Source organism: Protopterus annectens, chromosome 7.part0 (genome assembly GCF_019279795.1).
Source record: "Protopterus annectens isolate FY-2018-M chromosome 7.part0, PAN1.0, whole genome shotgun sequence".
Taxonomy (NCBI): domain Eukaryota; kingdom Metazoa; phylum Chordata; order Ceratodontiformes; family Protopteridae; genus Protopterus; species Protopterus annectens.
In genome coordinates, this window is record NC_056739.1 from 325,826,676 (window position 1) to 325,844,735 (window position 18,060).

Consider the following 18,060-nt stretch of genomic DNA (forward strand, 5'->3'; position numbering starts at 1 on the left):
ACAGTAGGGTGCAGACACTTAGCAGTAAGCTCTTGCTGCAATACCCATTAACCCAAAATCGCATCCAGGGGCTGCTTGAATGTCTTGTAAAAGTGAAAAGCAGGTCAGACATCACATAACAGAACATTATCTCTGACTGCAATGATAATACTGAAATTAAGAGTGGGAAGGAAACTACAAAGTTAGGTAGTCAGCCCCCAAAGGCAGGCTGAACACTTAGAAAAAGAAAATGGAGTTAAACTGAAGGGTCAGAAGCATGGCTAGTGGCCACCACAGCATGAAATCCAACTGCATATCTACAACTAGTATTGTTGCTCTGTGCAACAAATTTATTTACTATGAGCCTGCTCTAGTACAATACAATCCATCTGACAAAAGCAATCAGTCAAGACAGCAGGAAAATACACATTTTCTCTAACACACTAGACCACTAAACAGCCAAACTTGCATACTACACTCTCTAATGTTACTGCAGTCTAATCTCAGTAAAGAACAAACTCAGCAAAGCTCTTCTAAGTCCAGCATAACTTACTTTTCACAGACTTTAGAGTCATCAAACAGCTGTTTACATTGAGGCATTACATCAGAGCAGTTCTGTGAACTAGGACTTTCTCATTTCCACACAAAATCATATACTCCACAGACATCAGTGGTTTGCACGATAGTTCACATGTAAATCATTGCTGAGGTAAAACAATAAACATTTACAAAGTGTGCACTGTCTTCTAGATAGACGATACCCTGCACCATGTGTCTTGCCCAGCAATAGAATGATTCATGAAAATGTAGCAATGTGACACAGCTGCAGTTAATGTTGCAAGGCATCTTGAATAATCAGCAGATTCAGACATTACTTTTTTCAAGTGCCTTTCAGTATAGCAGCATGTTTTACCTAGTCTAAAATGAGCATTTCATGGGCTTTCAAACTCGTTAGCAAACGATCATGAATATCTGCCTATAAGAAGTAATACATACTATGGTTTTATGGCAGTACAAACATAATGTATTGTGTAAGCTCCTGTATTAAACAGCAGCAAATCACTCTCTCCCAACTGCCAACCAAATAATATTATGCAGTGTGGCCACTCCAAACATGAGAGCCTAACAAATTAAACAGCTTGAATCACTTCCGTTTCTAGCATGCAGTAAACAAAACCTACCGCAGTGTTTCTGAAAGGCCTGAGGTTTTACCACTTGACTGCAGTGACTGCATACAACCAAGTAGAATTCGTCATGGGCTGGGCAAAGTCCAAAAATCGGCATATCTTAAAGATAAAACAAAATGAATTTGATTATTAGTTTATAATGAAGACTTAAATCAGTCCAATTGCTCAAGAATTTATTGCATTTTTTAGCACAGTGCCAGTCCAACAGAAGATATGAAATCATTTGGAAGTCCTTTGGTAGTTCAAAGTTGAATATGTTAAATGACATTTCAGTAAGCTGGATTTAGTGAAAGTAGTTACTTCAAATAGGAACTCAATTTGGTAAATGGAGGAAAACTAGTCTTTTCTCAGTGAGTATAAGTTTTCTTTACTGGATGGTTTACCTGTCTTGGAACTCCAAGACCACTAGTGGGAAAATATCCCCTTTCCCAAGACCCAACAACTCTATAGTTGATTAAGGGGATGGACACCCTCCTGGCTTGGGGTTGTGGATACAGCTCTGCCCTGCATAGAGTACTTAAACTTGTGATTATTTATTTACTTTTGGGAGGGGACAAATGTCATTTTGCTCACTTCTCTTTGGAAAACTGTCATTCACCAAAACATGACTCCCTAGCCTATCACATTCTATTTCCTTATTGTCAGAAAAGAAATAGGAATAATACAAATATTTACTTGTAAACAACAGGAACAAAACTGGTATTTCAAGCCTTTTAACACAGCAATTTACAGCCGATTCCTTATTTTTTCAGCTCGCAAATTTTACAGCTTGGGATCAGACTACACTGGATAATTACCTCTTCTTCTCTCCCCAACTACTGGATTAGTGGTTTCAAAAACTGAATCCACACTACTACCTTCACAAACATCCATCCCTCTGTTATTAGTAGAGTGGATCACAAACTTTTATCTTGTTAATCTAATGTTACCTACAATTCCTTCTATTTTCTATTTACAGAAGATTTAATTCACACAACATATCTTAAAAACCATGGTTACTTCTACTTTTACTATCTAATATATTTTAATATTTAATTATGTAATACATTGCAACATCTACATAGAATTAAGTTAATGTTGCTTTTGCATTTAGTATGCATAGATTTAAAAAATGTAACTTTACCATATTTTAATTAGAAAACTCACACTTACATAATTTTCTCCCCGGGTCTTCGTCATTCCTCTTTTCTGTTTATATTATATGCATCCCCTTTTATGTTTGCAGTTCAGATGAATTTTTTAATACAATGTGCATATTTTCATGTATTTCAATCTAGTTACAGATAAAAATGGTATCATGGATCAGTTCACTTACTCAAGTTACTTTTAGTTATCTAGTTAAGTATTTGTCATGCATTTGGCCTTTACTTATCAAATAAATGAATACACTGGAATCAGGGTAGGGAAGATAACAGATAAAAATAAAAACAACCTTTAAAAAAAAATCAAACCACAAACCTACCTTACAGTTAAACTATCACACAACAGATACTGTGCTCCAAATCATAATAGATTCTTGACAATAAACATGAATAATTAGCATAAATTCCATAGTCAATGATGATAAAACAGTGGAATGAAACAAAGAACTAAAGTGGCAAAAAAACAAAATTTTAGAGGATAAAACATTGCAGCACTCTGTCTCCAACACAAGTACCATGCTCTGTAACTTAAAAGACTTTAATTATTCCTTTTGATTTATTGTGGGTGAAAGTTTACTCTGAGTCAACCCACAAAATTATGAATTGGTAAAAATGAGCAATGAAGCATTTTAGCTCAATTTCCTTAATTACCCCGATCATAATACATAAAAAACAATCTTTTCTAAACCAGACTCAGCCAAGAACTCAATATTGAAAAGAGACTGATGTTTGGAAGAACTATCACATACGAAAACTGACAACTTTTCAGATCTAGAACTATACATTGGATCTGATACGGCTAAAGTGAAGCAAAGAAAAAGTCAGATGAAAGCTGAACAGAGAAAATGACATTACAGAAAGGTATTCTAGTCTGGCTGAAAAAAAGACATGGAAACAAGACAATCCAGGGCTGCTTCAGACAAAGCTAATTAATGGTGGTACTACTAAAGGTCTCCTACAGGAAAACGTAATGGATCACATCAGTAAAAGAAAGCTTACAAATAAATTCTAAATCATAATCCTTTACAAATCAACATTAAGAACTTTGGTAGATTCTTCAAATGACTGTATGAATTCAATTTGCACTTTTTTCAGAAGTATTTCCACTTAGCTCTCTTTCAAACTGGATTCTACCTCTTGAGGTAATGCACTGGTCCTGTAATAACAAAATTAAATGGAACCATACACAATACTCAGAGTAAATTACTCCAGCATATTGTCTATTTAAAGCAGAATTACACCGAAGTAACCCAACCACGCCAACAATAAAAATGTGTTAATCCTATTTTGTCTCACACACGACTGTAACTCTTCAAGAAGTGGTAGTTTGTCGAGCACTATCATCACAAATAAATCCCCACAGAATCTACAGTGGATATAAAAAAGTGTACACACCCCTGTTAAAATGCAATTTTTTGTGATATAAAAAATGAGACCACAATAAATCATTTCAAAACTTTTCCTACCTTTAATGTGACCTATAACCTGTACAATTCAATTGAAAAACAAACAAATATGTTTGGGCAAAAAAATAAAAAACATACAATAAGCTGGCTGCATAAGTGTGCACATCCTTAAACTAATACTTTGTTGAACCACCTTTTGATTTAATTACAGCATTCAGGCTTCTTGGGTAGGAGTCTATCAGCATGGCACATCTTGACTTGACAATATTTGCCTACTCTTCCGTGCAAAAGTGCTCCAAATCTGTCAGATTGTGAGGGCATCTATTGTACACAGCCTTCTTCAGGTCGTCCCACAGATTTTCTATTGGATTTAGGTCTGGGCTCTGGCTGGGCCATTCCAAAACTTTAATTTTCTTCTGGTGAAGCCATTCTTTTGTTGATTTGGATGTATGCTTGGGGTAATTGTCGTGTTGAAAGGTGAAATTCCTCTTCATCTTCAGCTTTCTAGCAGACACCTGAAGGTTTTGGGCCAAACGTGACTGGTATTTCGAACTGTTCATAATTCCCTCCACCTTGACTAAAGCCGCAGTTCCAGCTAAAGAAAAGCAACCCCAAAGCATGATACTGCCACCACCATGCTTCACCATGGGGGTGGTAGTCTTTTGGTGATGCCAAGTGCTGTTTTGCGCCAAAGGTACCTTTTGGAGTTGTGGCCAAAAAGAGCATAACACATTTTCCCACATGCTTTTGGGAGATCTGATGTATTGTTTTTGCAAATTTTAACCGGGCCTGGATGTTTTTCTGGTAAGAAAAGGCTTCCGTCTTACAACCCGACCCCATAGTCCAGACATATGGAGAATACAAGAGATCGTTGTCACTTGTAGTACACAACCAGTACTTGCCAGAAATTCCTGCGGCTCCTTCAGTGTTGCTGTACGTCTCTTGGCAGTCTCCCTGAACAGTTTTCACTTTGTCTTTTCATCAATTTTGGAGGGACGTCCAGTTCTTTGCAACGTCACTGTCATCCCATATTTTCTCCACTTTTTGATGACTGTCTTCACTGTGTTCCATGGTATATCCAATGCTGTGGAAATCTTTTTGTACCCTTCTCCTGACTGACCCCTTTAAACAAAGAGATCCCTTTGATGCTTTGTAAGCTCTCTGTGAACCATGACTTTTGCTGTAGCAGGCAACTGAGTAAATTTCAGGAATATCCTACTAGGACAGCTGAACTTTATTTTGGGCTAATCAGAGTCTCTTTAATTGGTGGCAGGTGTGCACCCAAGAAGACTGAATGCTGCAATTGAATCAAACTAATACTTTGCTTAAGCACCTTTTAAGGGTGTGCACACGTATGCAACCAGCTTATTGTACATTTTTTTTATTTTTCCCTTAAAAGATTTGTTTCTTTTTCAATGGAATTGTACAGGTTATAGGTCACATTAAAGGTGGGAAAAGTTTTGAAATTAGTTATTGTGGCTTCATTTTTATTATCACAAAAACCTGGCACTTTAACAGGGGTGTGTACACTTTTTATAGCCACTGTATCTAGAATGCTGGCTTAATTCCCAATGAAACCTTCAGTATCACTTTCATATCCCAAGGTAAAATTCTCCAGTGTGCACCACTTTTCTAGACCAGGAAAATTCTCCCTCTTCCCCTTTCCACAAGGAATGTAATAAGGAAGGGGTATTCTTCAAGCACACTTACAATATGCCCTTTCAATAATCCCAGCAGCTTCAAAGAAGAACCCATCAACTTTAGACACATGATTTAATCAAATATGTACATTCTCCCAAGGAAAAAACATCAGTACCTCATGCTTACTCAAATCAAAATTACTCCATGTAAAAGAAAGATCACAACTGTTGATTCAGTTCACTCCACTCCACTTCAAGTTCCTTAACCAAGAAACCATACATGCTCTGTTAGCCACATTGCATCTGGATCCTCCACATACAATCTTTGTTCCCTCACACCCTTAACACATTGCATTGATCATGTCTTTTCCAGTATAAGACCCAAGTTTTGGCAATCTGTACCCTCAACAAAAACATATGCTATCATTCTCCTGCTTCTGCTCAAAAAAGAAAAAAGTGTAAAAACGCCAAAATGCTTCCAAACCCTGATATAACCTAATGCAGGCAATTACCAAACTATCAGTGGTGCAGAGGGTAGAGTTGTTGCCTTACAACAAGAGGTTCTCGGGCTCGATTCTTGGCTGGAGTACCTTCTGTGTGGAGTCTGCATGTCCTCCCTGCATTCGTGTGGGTTTTCACCGGGTACTCCAGTTTCCTCCCACTTCACAAAGACATGCGTCTGGAGCATTTCTCCCCGGTTCTCTGCTGAAAACTGGCTTTGTTCCAAGTCGGACTTTCCCAGTAAACAAATGTTAAATAAAATGTTAAATAAAAAAATAACTAAATAACTCTATTTCCATAGTCTGGCTTTTAAACAACCACTACCTTCTCAAACACTACATTTCTACCATCTCTCCTTTTAACTACCTTTCTAGCCTCCTCCTCTTCTTTCCTTCTATTTAATGTATATACAATTCGTACTATGCATATTATTAGTTCAAGTTCACTGCAAATTGTCTTAAGGTCTTCATTAGCTCTGGAATGTCACTGTGTTAGTTTAAATCACTTCAGACTAGTGTGTTAAATTTTTAAACAGCTATGTGCTTATTACTGTGCGTCTTATACTGCATGACCATATAAATAAGCATCCCAGGCTGGCTTGAAAATTGTCCATGTAGATCAGTGCTCTATCTCCAGTTAACATACATATAAAAATAAACTCCAAACAGAACAAAATGTTTGCACTTTTCTGCAAATTATTACTTAATTCAACAGCAAGATGTTGGTTGAACGAGTCACCCCAGCACTTCAGATAGTAACAATTGTTGGTAAAACGTTGGGGATATGGAGAAATAATGAGTGATGATATGCATGGAGGGGGCTATTCATAGACGCGTGGATTGTAACCACTCTAGCAGAGAAATAACATGGCACACATCATATTCGAATTATCACATAATGACATACAAACGACTGTTAAAATGCTAATGAGAGGCAGCACGTATACACAACAAAAAACAAAGGAGTCATGATTCAGAAATATATAAAATTAACGCGAGTCACAGCAATAATTTATTCTTTACATCAAGATTATATCGTAGCATCAGCATTAGCTGGGCATCATGTGCTTGTGGCTATCATCAGAGCCAGTGACCACGATGTTGACCACCACTGCCTTCTGCATCACAAATGGCCTGCCAGTGGCTAACACTTCATCACCTCCATTACTACAACCATGTGGACAGAGACAATACATGGGAGTTAAGTATTAAGTAGATATGTACCACTCTCACGTGAAATCAAGTGGGATAAGTGGAATGCCCATCAGTGTGGATACAAAGGTCTGTGAAACATTAAACAACCTTGTCATTTGTCCCTCTCTAACAGATGACAAGCAGGCGGGTTATTTGGTTTAGATGCTTTAATACATAGAAACACATCAGGATGGATAGCAGCATCATGAAATAGAAATGAACTGGCTAACAGACAGACCTTATAAACATACATGCTTATATCTCAACAGCTTACTACAAAATGACAGTTAGGCTCGCACGTGCTCAGTATTTACACACATGTGCAAGCCCTTGGATAGTTTCTTAAAAGGTACATACACACATTGAGCTACATCCTCCCTCTTAAAAATATTGCCCTCTGTAAAAACAATATTAGAGTTAGACATGCATTACTACAGAAATTAGAAACAAAACACAATGTTCATGTCCAAGTTGTTTTGTATCTGTTACAGGGTTTAGAGATGCAACCATACCTTGTAACATAGCAAATTGGATCAACTTTAGCAACAGGGACAGTCTTGATAAACAACTCATATCAGGAACTTCTGAATTCATCACAGGAACGGGAATGTCCTCTGGAACTTCCTCTGGAATTGGAACACTGGACAACTCGCTCTGAGATAATGAGTCTTTCTCACAGGCTATGTACTGCGGTATAGGCTCGGACACCGGTATTAAATGCTTCTGATTCTGCCTACAGTCTGCTCCTTGTGATTCCACAATATATGATCTCAGCTCTGGGCAAATGCTCTTCAGGACGTTTGCATCCTTACCACATCTTCTCGTAATGAATTAAGCGGTTTGCCGGTTTTATCGTAGTAGGACTTCTGGATTAAGCGCTTTTTCAATAGATTGGTTTTCAATGACCAGTTGTTTTTGACACATGGAACCAACAACTGACTACTAATTGGTAATGTGGTTCTGGTTTGTCTCGACAGAAGTCTCTGAGCAGACGAACCAAGATGTTTATTACGAGGAACATTTCTGAGATTCAAGAGATTCAGGAAAACATCATTATCTTGTTTTGACTTCTATTTGAACTGCATGTTCTGCCAAATCATTTGATTGCAGGTACTCAGGACTACTTGTGACACGAGTTAAGTCCCATTCTTCAGCAAATCTTTGAACTGTTGGCTTGTAAACTGCATGCCACTGTCAGAAATAACTTTGTGTGGACTAACACGCACTGCAAAATGACGCTTCATCTTAGTAATGACTGTACTAGATGCTAGGTTAGGAAGTAAGTCAATCTGGAACCAATTGGAGTAAGAGTCTACTAACACCAAATAATGTTGACCATTCCACTCAATGTTGGTGACTAGTGTCGACCAAGACAGTTCAGGAATCTGGTTTAGCTGATGTGGCTCAGTACTATTACACACAGAACAAGATAAAAGTGCTTTCTCAATGCCTTGTGACATAGAAGGCCAAAATACTAGTCCTCTCGCCCTTCTTTTGGTAGAGTCAATATATAGGTGACCACAATGCAGGATAGCAATGTAGCCTGGTTGCAAGGACTTTGGAATAATTATTTTTGGACCTTTCACAATGACACCTTTGTCAGACAAAATCTCATCTCTGTATGGTATGTAAGGTTTTACTTCTTGAGGTAAACTACACTGCTTTGAAGGCCATCCTTGATTGATAAAGTGGCTGAGCCTTTGTAAAACTGGATCTGTGGCTGTGTGACGTCTCAACTCATCAAGATGTGTGGAAGAAATATTTCTCACTTCCATGAACTTCAAAATCAAGGCTCTCATTCTCATGTTGTTAAGTGGTATTTCTGGACGTTCTGGATAATCTAGCAGCAAAATAAAGAAGTTTGCCTTTCATGTAGACAGGATTCAAATTATACTTTTGCAATCTCAGCAACATATGCTGCAATCTGGCTGGAGCTGAATGCATTGGTTTTCTCAAGATAGTGACTAGAGGTTGGTGGTCTGTTTCAATCTGGATAGGTCTACCACAAACAAAATCATGGAACTGCGAACATGCAAACACAATTGCCAAAAGCTCTTTCTTGATCTGGGCATACTGCATTTCAGTTTGGGCAAGAGTTCTCGATGCACAGGCAATAGGCTGATTCGCTTGTAGAATGACTGCACCAAGACCAAATTTTGAAGCATCACAGGAATGTGTTACTGGTTTGTGAACATAACAGCATCTTGAGACTTGGTGGACTAGAAATTCTCTGTTTCAGGATATCAAATGCTCTCTGGTGTTGTGCTAGCCAAGCCCAGGATACATCTTTACGTGTTAGCTCTCTAAGCGGTGCTGAAAGTTGGCTCAAGTCTGTAATGAACTTGCCTAGGTAGTTGACCATGCCAAGAAAACATTGCAGGGCTTGAACACTGTCAGCTGCTGGCATCTCAAGAATGGCTGTTTGCTTTGAAGGGTCTAGTCGAAGGCCTGAACTGGTAAATAAATGACCAACATAAGTAACTTCTTGTAGCCTGAATTTGCATTTGTGTGAACTGAGCATAAGATTCACTTGACATGCCCTTTCCAGAACTTTTCTGAGGTTTCTGTCATGCTCAGCTTCACTACGACCTCCTACTAGTATGTCGTCTACTATAATAGCACAAGGATACTCTGAAAAAGTTGCTCTATTGCATGTTGAAAGACTTTACTTGCAGAATTTATCCCAAATGGCATTCTCAAAATTCTGTACCTGCCAAACGGAGTACTGAATGTAGTGAGCAATGATGATGTTTCTCTCAAGCTGAATTTGCCAAAATGAACTCTTTGCATCTAAGACAGAAAAAACAGTGGCATTTGGCATCAAGGTTGCAACTTCGACTGTGTGCATTGGATGAGGAGGTCTGTTTAGTGCTGTGTTCACATCTTGTGGATCAATACATATTCCGATGTCACCTTTTCTTATGAGCGACCACCATGGAAGATACCTACTCAATTGGTGCTGCAACGTGACAAATCACACCTTGTTGCACCATTTTATCTAGCTCGGCCTTGATTCTATCTTGCATGGCTATTGGAAATTTACATGCTGGCCTGATAACTGGACTGACCTCTGTGTCTAACTTCATGGAATACACAACTGGAAGTTTGCTTCATTTGTCTTTGAAAAGATCAGCCAGCACAGGTGGAAAAAATGTACTGGGCAAAATTAGAGTAGTGGTCTTTTAAGCTAACATGATGGACTTCCTTACTAATTGAAAGCAGTCCCACTTTCAAACTGTCTCCAAGCTCTACTAATGACTGGACATGACTCTTGACCACATAAAATAAGTTAAAGCTTCAACTCCATAAGCAACAAGCTTCACACACCTTGCTAAATCAAGCCTTTCACCATTACATACACTAGCAAAAGTTTCTGCTGACATAACATTGCACTTGAAACCTGTGTCAACGTTGAGCTCTGTGGGTTTGCCATTTATCCGAACAGTACAAAATACTTCATTCTCTTCCCTTAAATCTACTGCGTTGACTGTTTCATGACGCAGTGACCATCAACATAAAGAGTAGGGTTGCAGCTCTCTATAACTGATCAACTCGTTTCTTAAAAAGCTCCCTTTTAATAAAAGGATGTGGGCCTTTTGATTTACAAAAACTCTTAAAATGATTCCACTTATTGCATTTGTAGCATTGCTGACCAAAAGCTAAACATTTCTCCATTTTAGATTTATGACTTCCACCACAATTATGACAGTTGGCAATGAAACTAGGCTGGGGCCCATGCTTTGAATTTGCTGACTCACTCATGCTTCACTGAGACTGTGTGAACTCTGGAATTTGCTGGAAAGCTCTGGGATTTACCAGTGAGTGGTGCAGGAGCTACAGTTGCTGGCATGTGTTTGGGCCCGTTTCTTTTAACCATGTGCTGTATACTATGAACATGAGCTTTATCACTGTGCCTTCTACAGCTATTCTCGCTTGTAAGCATATTTGTGTGCTTTTCTGTGAGCTCATATACTGGACAAATCTCAATGGCCTTATGCAAAGTTAAATCACTTTCACAAAGCAAAATCTTCCTCACAGCATCATCTTTAATACCACACACAAGTCTGTCCTTTATCAACTCATCCTTTAAGTCACCAAATCTGCATGTTTTGGCCATATTTCTCAGGTTACTTATATATGCTGCAAACGTTTCACCAGGCTCTTGATCTCTTGTGTAAAATAAGTGCCTTTCCATTGTAACATCTGTCTGGGGGTTATACATTTCTCTAAACTTACGTTTTAAGCACTCTGGGTCCTCCCTTGACTCAGCCGGTACAACGATATGATGGTTTTCCCCTATCCTGTATAGATAGCAGGTGCATACACGAATGAATGTTCCCTTTCTATGGCTTCCGACCCAGCCAAATTAAATAGAATATGCCTTTGTACAGTCATCTTTATCAGAAAATGCAGCCTGTATGAAAATGTTGTAGTCTTGCTCAAACACTTTCCTGTTCTTAGCAATATTACTGTTTAACATAAGTGCACTGGGTTTTCAAACTCCATCTGCCATATACACAGAGCATGCACAAACATACTGAAAAAAAATGGTCCTTGTAACTATGTACGAACAAACTGTTCTGTGAGCTTGTAATAACATTCAAATGCATGATAAACTCATCAAAATATTGTACTTGGCGAAATATGCTCTGTAATGGCTGCATTCTGCGAAATAACTTTACTGTAACACTGCACAAACATGCAAACACTTTATACACTTCTGATAACTCGAACATCTTTGCTTAATACGAAAAATACATGCTTTGTCTAATGCAATTGTTTCCCCTTATTTTACTCATTTTGTGCATTTCAGACTTTATTTCAAATATTTTTCGTAGTAATTCGAACATTTTTATCAATATCGCACATATTGGTTTATGCAAATATCAGTTAGTAAGTTCTGTATGCCTAGTTTCATATGTTACGAATAAGAAATAGTGCTGAGAAAGCTTTAATATCTGAAATTTGTTTCTGACCTGTTTTGAGAAGTATGCACACTATAGGGATGATTCACTCCTTTATATTCCACCCATTCCAAGCAAGTGCCTTAAGTCATTTTAGCTAAATCTCTTCTGTTACCATGTCCTTTTAGACATTCCGCTTCTGACACCATGCTGCTTTTCTCTCGCTTAACATAGATTTCATATAGTACTAGACTAACTGCTCTCATGGGCCATTTTAAGCCTAGCCAATCACCTCATGTGAGAATCAAACCCTGCACCTTGTGTTTCTTAGGTAAGCACCATTATGCCAGCCTCTCCTCCAAATAAACAGCCCTTACAGATCTTGAATCCAGGACCCTGTACACTATAGTCACAGTAGTTAACCACTAAGCCATCACAGCAGTTCTTCAATGTACAGGAGCATTAACAGAATTTCCACATGGATGATAAGCAGGCGGGATATTTCATTTAGATGCTTTAATACATAGAAATACATCAGGAGGATAGCAACATCATAAAATACAAATGAACTGACTAACAGACAGGCCTAATCTACATACATGCTCACATCTCAACAGCTTACTACAAAATGGCAGTTAAGCTCACATGTGCTTAGTATTTATACACTTGTGCAAGACCTTGGTTAGCTTCTTAAAGGTACATACACACACACTGATCTACAAACCTCACTACAGGGACTTTTCAGCATCTGGTAGAAGGCATATCAGGAGTTTTATAGTTGGTAGCCTTGCTAATTTAAACCAGTTCCTTGACTTGATGCTGCATGCAGAGTTGAGAACCACTACTATATGGACATCCTATGACGTAGCCTGTTTCTCCGAGTTCTGGGGCAAGTGATTTATCCAAATTGCTATAAAGGCATCATCTGCTCCATCAGTAGGTCTTCTACTTCAACTCACAGGTAGTGTGCAATTATATACAATATGTATGTGCACCAACCAAGCAGTTCTCAAGACTCTGATATCTGGCACATATGACCACTATCATTGTTTCATACAGGATGACTTTGCATATGGTCATCTAGCTTGTAGGAGTATACACTGCCACCATCAGAGTCCTCAATATGCTGGTCCCATGAATGCAAATAGCAGGCCACCCCCATAACAGTGCTCATTGTTGTATACTGCAAGTCATGCACTCTGTGCCTTAGAAACAATGGTCGATGACCCTCACCAGCAGCTCCCAGGCCATGGCAGCGATGGTGCACAACACTGCATTGTCACACATGTAACATTGTTGAATGTGTATTCTGAGTTCTGAAGAATCATTTCTGCTGCCTGAATACATCTGGTGCAGCAAGATAAAGTACAGTTTTGTACCTACCATAAATGTAGATGTTAGAGTGCTAATACAGCTGCAGTAATCACAGATGGGTTTTCTGCCATCAGGCGGGTCCTCGGTCAGCCGAATTCCAAAGTCTAGGTCCAGCGTCGGTTGTTGTCGCTTTCTTTCCTGACGTCAGTGCGGCAGGGGTGTACAAGACACAGCCGACGCCATTTTCATCAGTCTTTCTTGCCCCAGATGTCAGGTGCCCCCAGAAGGAAGGCAATACATAAATTATATATATATATATATATATATATATATGCATATATATATATATATATATATATATATATATATATATATATATATATATAAAATCAAGCAATGCAATATAATCAAAAATCAGTAGTTGCAAGCAAATACACCATAGAAGGATAACCCAATCAGGTTGTATGAGGAGGTGTTAGCCACTAGGCCTTTACCAAGAGGGGAAGGAGGGAGGGAAACCTGTACTGCAGCTGTATTAGCACTCGAACATCTACATTCATGGTAGGTACAAAACTGTACTATGTTCATCGTGCATACAGCTGCAGTAATCACAGATGGGTAGAATCCCAAAGCTACGCACAGGGTGGTAGGCACTAGGTGGAACTGGGAGCAGCCAGAATGCCCTGCAACACAGCAGTGGCAAAGCCTGCTCTAGTTTTGGAGTATAAAGGCAAGTGGTAGTGTTTTGTGAAGGTATGCACAGAACTCCAAGTGGCTGCCTCCAAAATATCTTTGGTAGGGACTCCTCTGAGGAAGGCTGTAGAGGTAGCTGTGGCCCTTGTGGAGTGGGATCTGATGCCTGTAGGAACAGGTTTGCCATGAAAGGAGTAACAAAACCGTATGCAGTGGCCTATCCATTTTGAAATTGTCTGTTTGGAAATTGGCTTCCCTTGAGCTCCTACAGCATAGGACACAAAAAGTTGTTCTGATTTCCTGAAAGGCTTTGTTCTGTCCAAATAGTAACGCAGCTGTCTATGGATGTCTAAGGAATGTAGCAGCCTTTCCCCTTTGTTTTGAGGATTGGGGTAAAAGGTAGTTAAGTGTATGGCCTGATTTAAAGCTACCCTGGATACTACCTTAGGCATAAATGACGGGTTGGTTCGTAGGGAAACCCTGTCCTGATGGAAGATGAGGAAAGGGCTGCACAGCCATGAGGGCTTATAGTTCTAAACCCTTCGAGCTGAGGTAATGGCCAGAAGGAAAGCTGTTTTCCAGGACAAATATTGCAAATCTGTTGAGGCAGCTGGTTCAAAGGGAGGTAATGTTAATTTTTCTAGAATGTAGTTAAGATCCCAGGCTGGTATTGGTTGTTTCCTTGGAGGTCTTATATTCTTAGCTCCTCTGAGGAACTGTCTTAAAAGTGGGTGAGAGAATAAGGGTGGATCAGTGTTGTATTCTGCAGAAATGGCTGAGGCATGAATTTTGATGGAGGAAAATGAAAGTCCACTGTTTAACAGCTCAGCTAGATACTGTAATATCTGAGGCAAATTCAGTTTTCTAGGATCTTGGCCTTTTTTCTCATTCCAAGCGCAAAACCGTTTCCATTTTGCGGAGTAAGCCTTTCTAGTAGATGGCCTTCTGGCCTCCAAAATGACATCCTGCACCTCTTTGGATAGTAGGGTCTGTTGTGGTGTTAAGGAATTTTACATGCAGCCAGATTGAGTGTTTTCAGCTGACTGTGAAGAGTTTTGTAGCTGTGCTGAGTCAGTAGAAGAGGCATTAGCGGTAGGGTCCAGGGAGGAGTATGTGTTAGGCTCCTCAGGAGTGGGTACCAGTGTTGTCTTGGCCAGTCTGGAGCAATCAGTATCATCTTCGGTCGGTCTGCTCTTGCTTTCAAGAGCACCTTGGGCAGAAGAGGCAAAGGTGGGAAAGCGTAAACTGTCCATGCTGCCCAACTGAAAGAAAGGGCGTCCACTCTGCAGGCCTTTGGATGAAAGGTCCTTGAACAGAACTTTTTTAATTGATGATTCCTGTGGGAGGCGAAGAGATCTATGTCTGGCCTTCCCCACGCCTGGATTATCTTTGCAAACACTTGAGGATGCAACTTCCATTCGTGTGGGTCTGTCATATTTCTGCTTAGATTGTCTGCCAGCGTGTTTTCCAATCCTAGCAAGTACTGTGCTTGAAGTTCGATTTGCCATTCCAGAGCCAAGTTCCAAAGTGACATGGCTAGCCCGCACAGGGGGTATGAATGTGGTCCACCTTGTTTGTTTATGTACCACATTACTGTGGTGTTGTCTGTTCTTATCAATAATTGCCCTGGATGCAGGAGGTCCTTGAAAGCTGTAATTGCATTTATCACTGCTAGCATTTCTTTTTGATTGATGTGAAGGTGCTTTTCCTTTTGGGACCATTTGCCCTGAACGCACCTGTCTGTCATGTGCGCCCCCCAGGCGTAGTCTAAGGCGTCTGTTGTGATAACTTGATTTGCTTGAAGCTTGCAGAATGGAAGACCTGTGTTTGTTTGGCATGCTTGGGCCCACCATAGAAATTCCTTTTGCAAACATGGGATTATTGGAATTATTGTTTCCAAACTGTGGCTGTGTTGAGACCATAGGTTTTTTAGGTACCATTGAAGTTTCCTCATATGCAACTTTGCACATGGGATTAAAAGAATGCAAGATGCCATGAAGCCCAGAGCCTGCAGCATTTTCCTTGCAGTGAGCCTGGTACAATTTGCTAGTATTTTGAAGTACTGAGTTAGTTGCCCCTGTTTTTCTGGCGTAAGATAGGCCATCTGGGTGTTTGTGTCCAAGTTGGCACCCAGGAAAGTTATTTTCTGAGATGGTGTTAGCCTGGATTTCTCTTTGTTGACTGTGTATCCCAGAGAATTCAATAACCGTGTTACATAAGCCAGATGTTCCAGAAGTATGTGCTTGCTGTCCGCTTGGATCAGGCAGTCGTCCAAATAAGGGTAAATTTGTATCCCTTGAAGTCTGCAGTAGGCAATTACTGATGCCAGGCATTTCGTGAATACTCTGGGCAGTAGATAAGCCAAAGGGCAATGCAGAGAATTGATAGTGGATTGAACCTGCAAGAAATCTGAGGTATCTTCTGCAGCTTTGCCTGATTGGGACATGCAGGTATGCCTCCTTGAGGTCCAATGTTACCAGCCAAAACTCCTTGCCCAGCATGGGAAGAAGCTGCTGTAATGTGAGCATCTTGAATTTTGGTACGAGTAGAAATGTGTTTAGGATGGATAAGTCCAAAATGGGTCTCCAGTCGGTTCCTTTCCTTGGTACCAGAAAAAGTCTGGAATAAAAACCTTGACCTTGCTCGTGAGTAGGTACCTCTTGAATAGCTTTCATGTCCATAAGCTTTGAAATTTGTATTTGAGCCTCTGCCCTTTGATTGTGTGGCAGGTTCAGCATGCCTCTCATTTTTGGAAGAGTGTGAAAATGAAATCTGTAGCCTCTGTTTATAATGTCCAGGATCCATTTGTCTGTTGTGATAATATGCCAATTTCTTGTAAATAATGCCAGCTTTCCTCCCAAGGGTGCTGTCAGCTGAGGCTTGCTTGGCATGAAAAGGGGGAAGTCATTGGGTTTGTTTCCTGTATTGTTGTGCACTGTCTTCGCCATCTCTTGGTGCTGGAGTTTGCCATTGTCTGCCTCTATATGATCCTTGAGGTTGTCCTCTGCCCCTTGTGTGCCTGTATCTACCTCTTTGTGGCTTGTCCGTGGCTGGAAAGGACCAGTTTTTTGAAGGCCAATTTCTGCTAAAACGTGGTGGTTGAACCTGTAGAAAAGCTTTGACAGTTTGCATAGATTTAGCTTTTTCTTACATTTTCCGTAGTATCTCCTCAGCATTAGTACCAAATAGTACATCCTTTTGTAAAGGAGCATCTAGTAGTTTAGCTTTAACATGGTCAGGCAAGGTTTGTTCCCTAAGCCAGGCATGTCTACGAATGACTGATCATGTCACAGCAGCTCTACTTGAGGCCTCTAGGGCATCATAGCCACATTGTAAAGTGTGTTTACCCACTTGTTCTGCACTATGCATCATGTCCTGCAACTCCTTCAAATGTGGTTGTTCAGGTTGAGACATTTTATTTCTTAATTGTGATAACAGAAACTGCTGATATTGAAGCATATGGAACTGACAATTTAAGGCCCTCATGGCTAGGGTGGTCGAGGTATATACCTTTTTTCCCCACCTTTCTAAGGATCTAGACTCTCTTTCGGAAGGTAGTGGATTCTTAGCAGTAGAGGCCTTCATTCCCTTGGGGCCTTGAGAAATGGTTTCAGGGTCAGCATTATGGCTTTTGTAAAGAAATTGGTGAGAGTTGGGAACTCTGTAGTACCTATCAGGCTTGACTGGGGCAGGAGGTAGGGAATCCGGATTTAGGCAAGCCTCCGAGTAAACATCAAGTATGTCCAAGACAGGAGGTATCGCCAGAGGTCTGTGCTGAGGTAACAAAAGAAATTCCTTAAGTCTTTTCTTGGAAACAGAAAAGTCTTGGCCTTCCCAATGGAAGTGTTCCCTCAAGGTGTGCAAGGTTTCCCCAAAGGAAAAATCCTCTGGGGGAGATACAGAAGGAATGGACTGCTCAGCATCCAAATCTTCAAAAGGGGAGTACGAGTGTTCCTCTTCATCAGAATGTTCTGAAAAAATGGAGCCCTGGTCAGAAGAGGGAGAAGCTTCCTCCACTCTGGGTCTCTTGTCTGGAGGGGGTTGGGAACCCCTAATAAGAGTAATTAAATCCTCAGCCATTTTTAGCATCTGCTTTTTAGG

General features: G+C 40.0%; 1 protein-coding gene across 3 annotated transcripts in view; it reads right to left on the minus strand.

The window, feature by feature from the left end:
• ATXN7L2 (ataxin 7 like 2) overlaps positions 1–18,060 on the minus strand; it is a 326,007-nt gene that overhangs the window by 220,717 nt on the left and 87,230 nt on the right. For 2 of the 3 annotated variants that reach the window (XM_044076878.1, XM_044076879.1), the window contains exon 3: positions 1,161–1,265. In XM_044076878.1, coding sequence (XP_043932813.1) covers positions 1,161–1,265 — 105 coding nt within the window. Of the gene's footprint in view, positions 1–1,160; positions 1,266–2,318; positions 2,440–18,060 lie in introns of all 3 variants that reach the window. The other variant, XM_044076880.1, reaches the window with a different exon arrangement.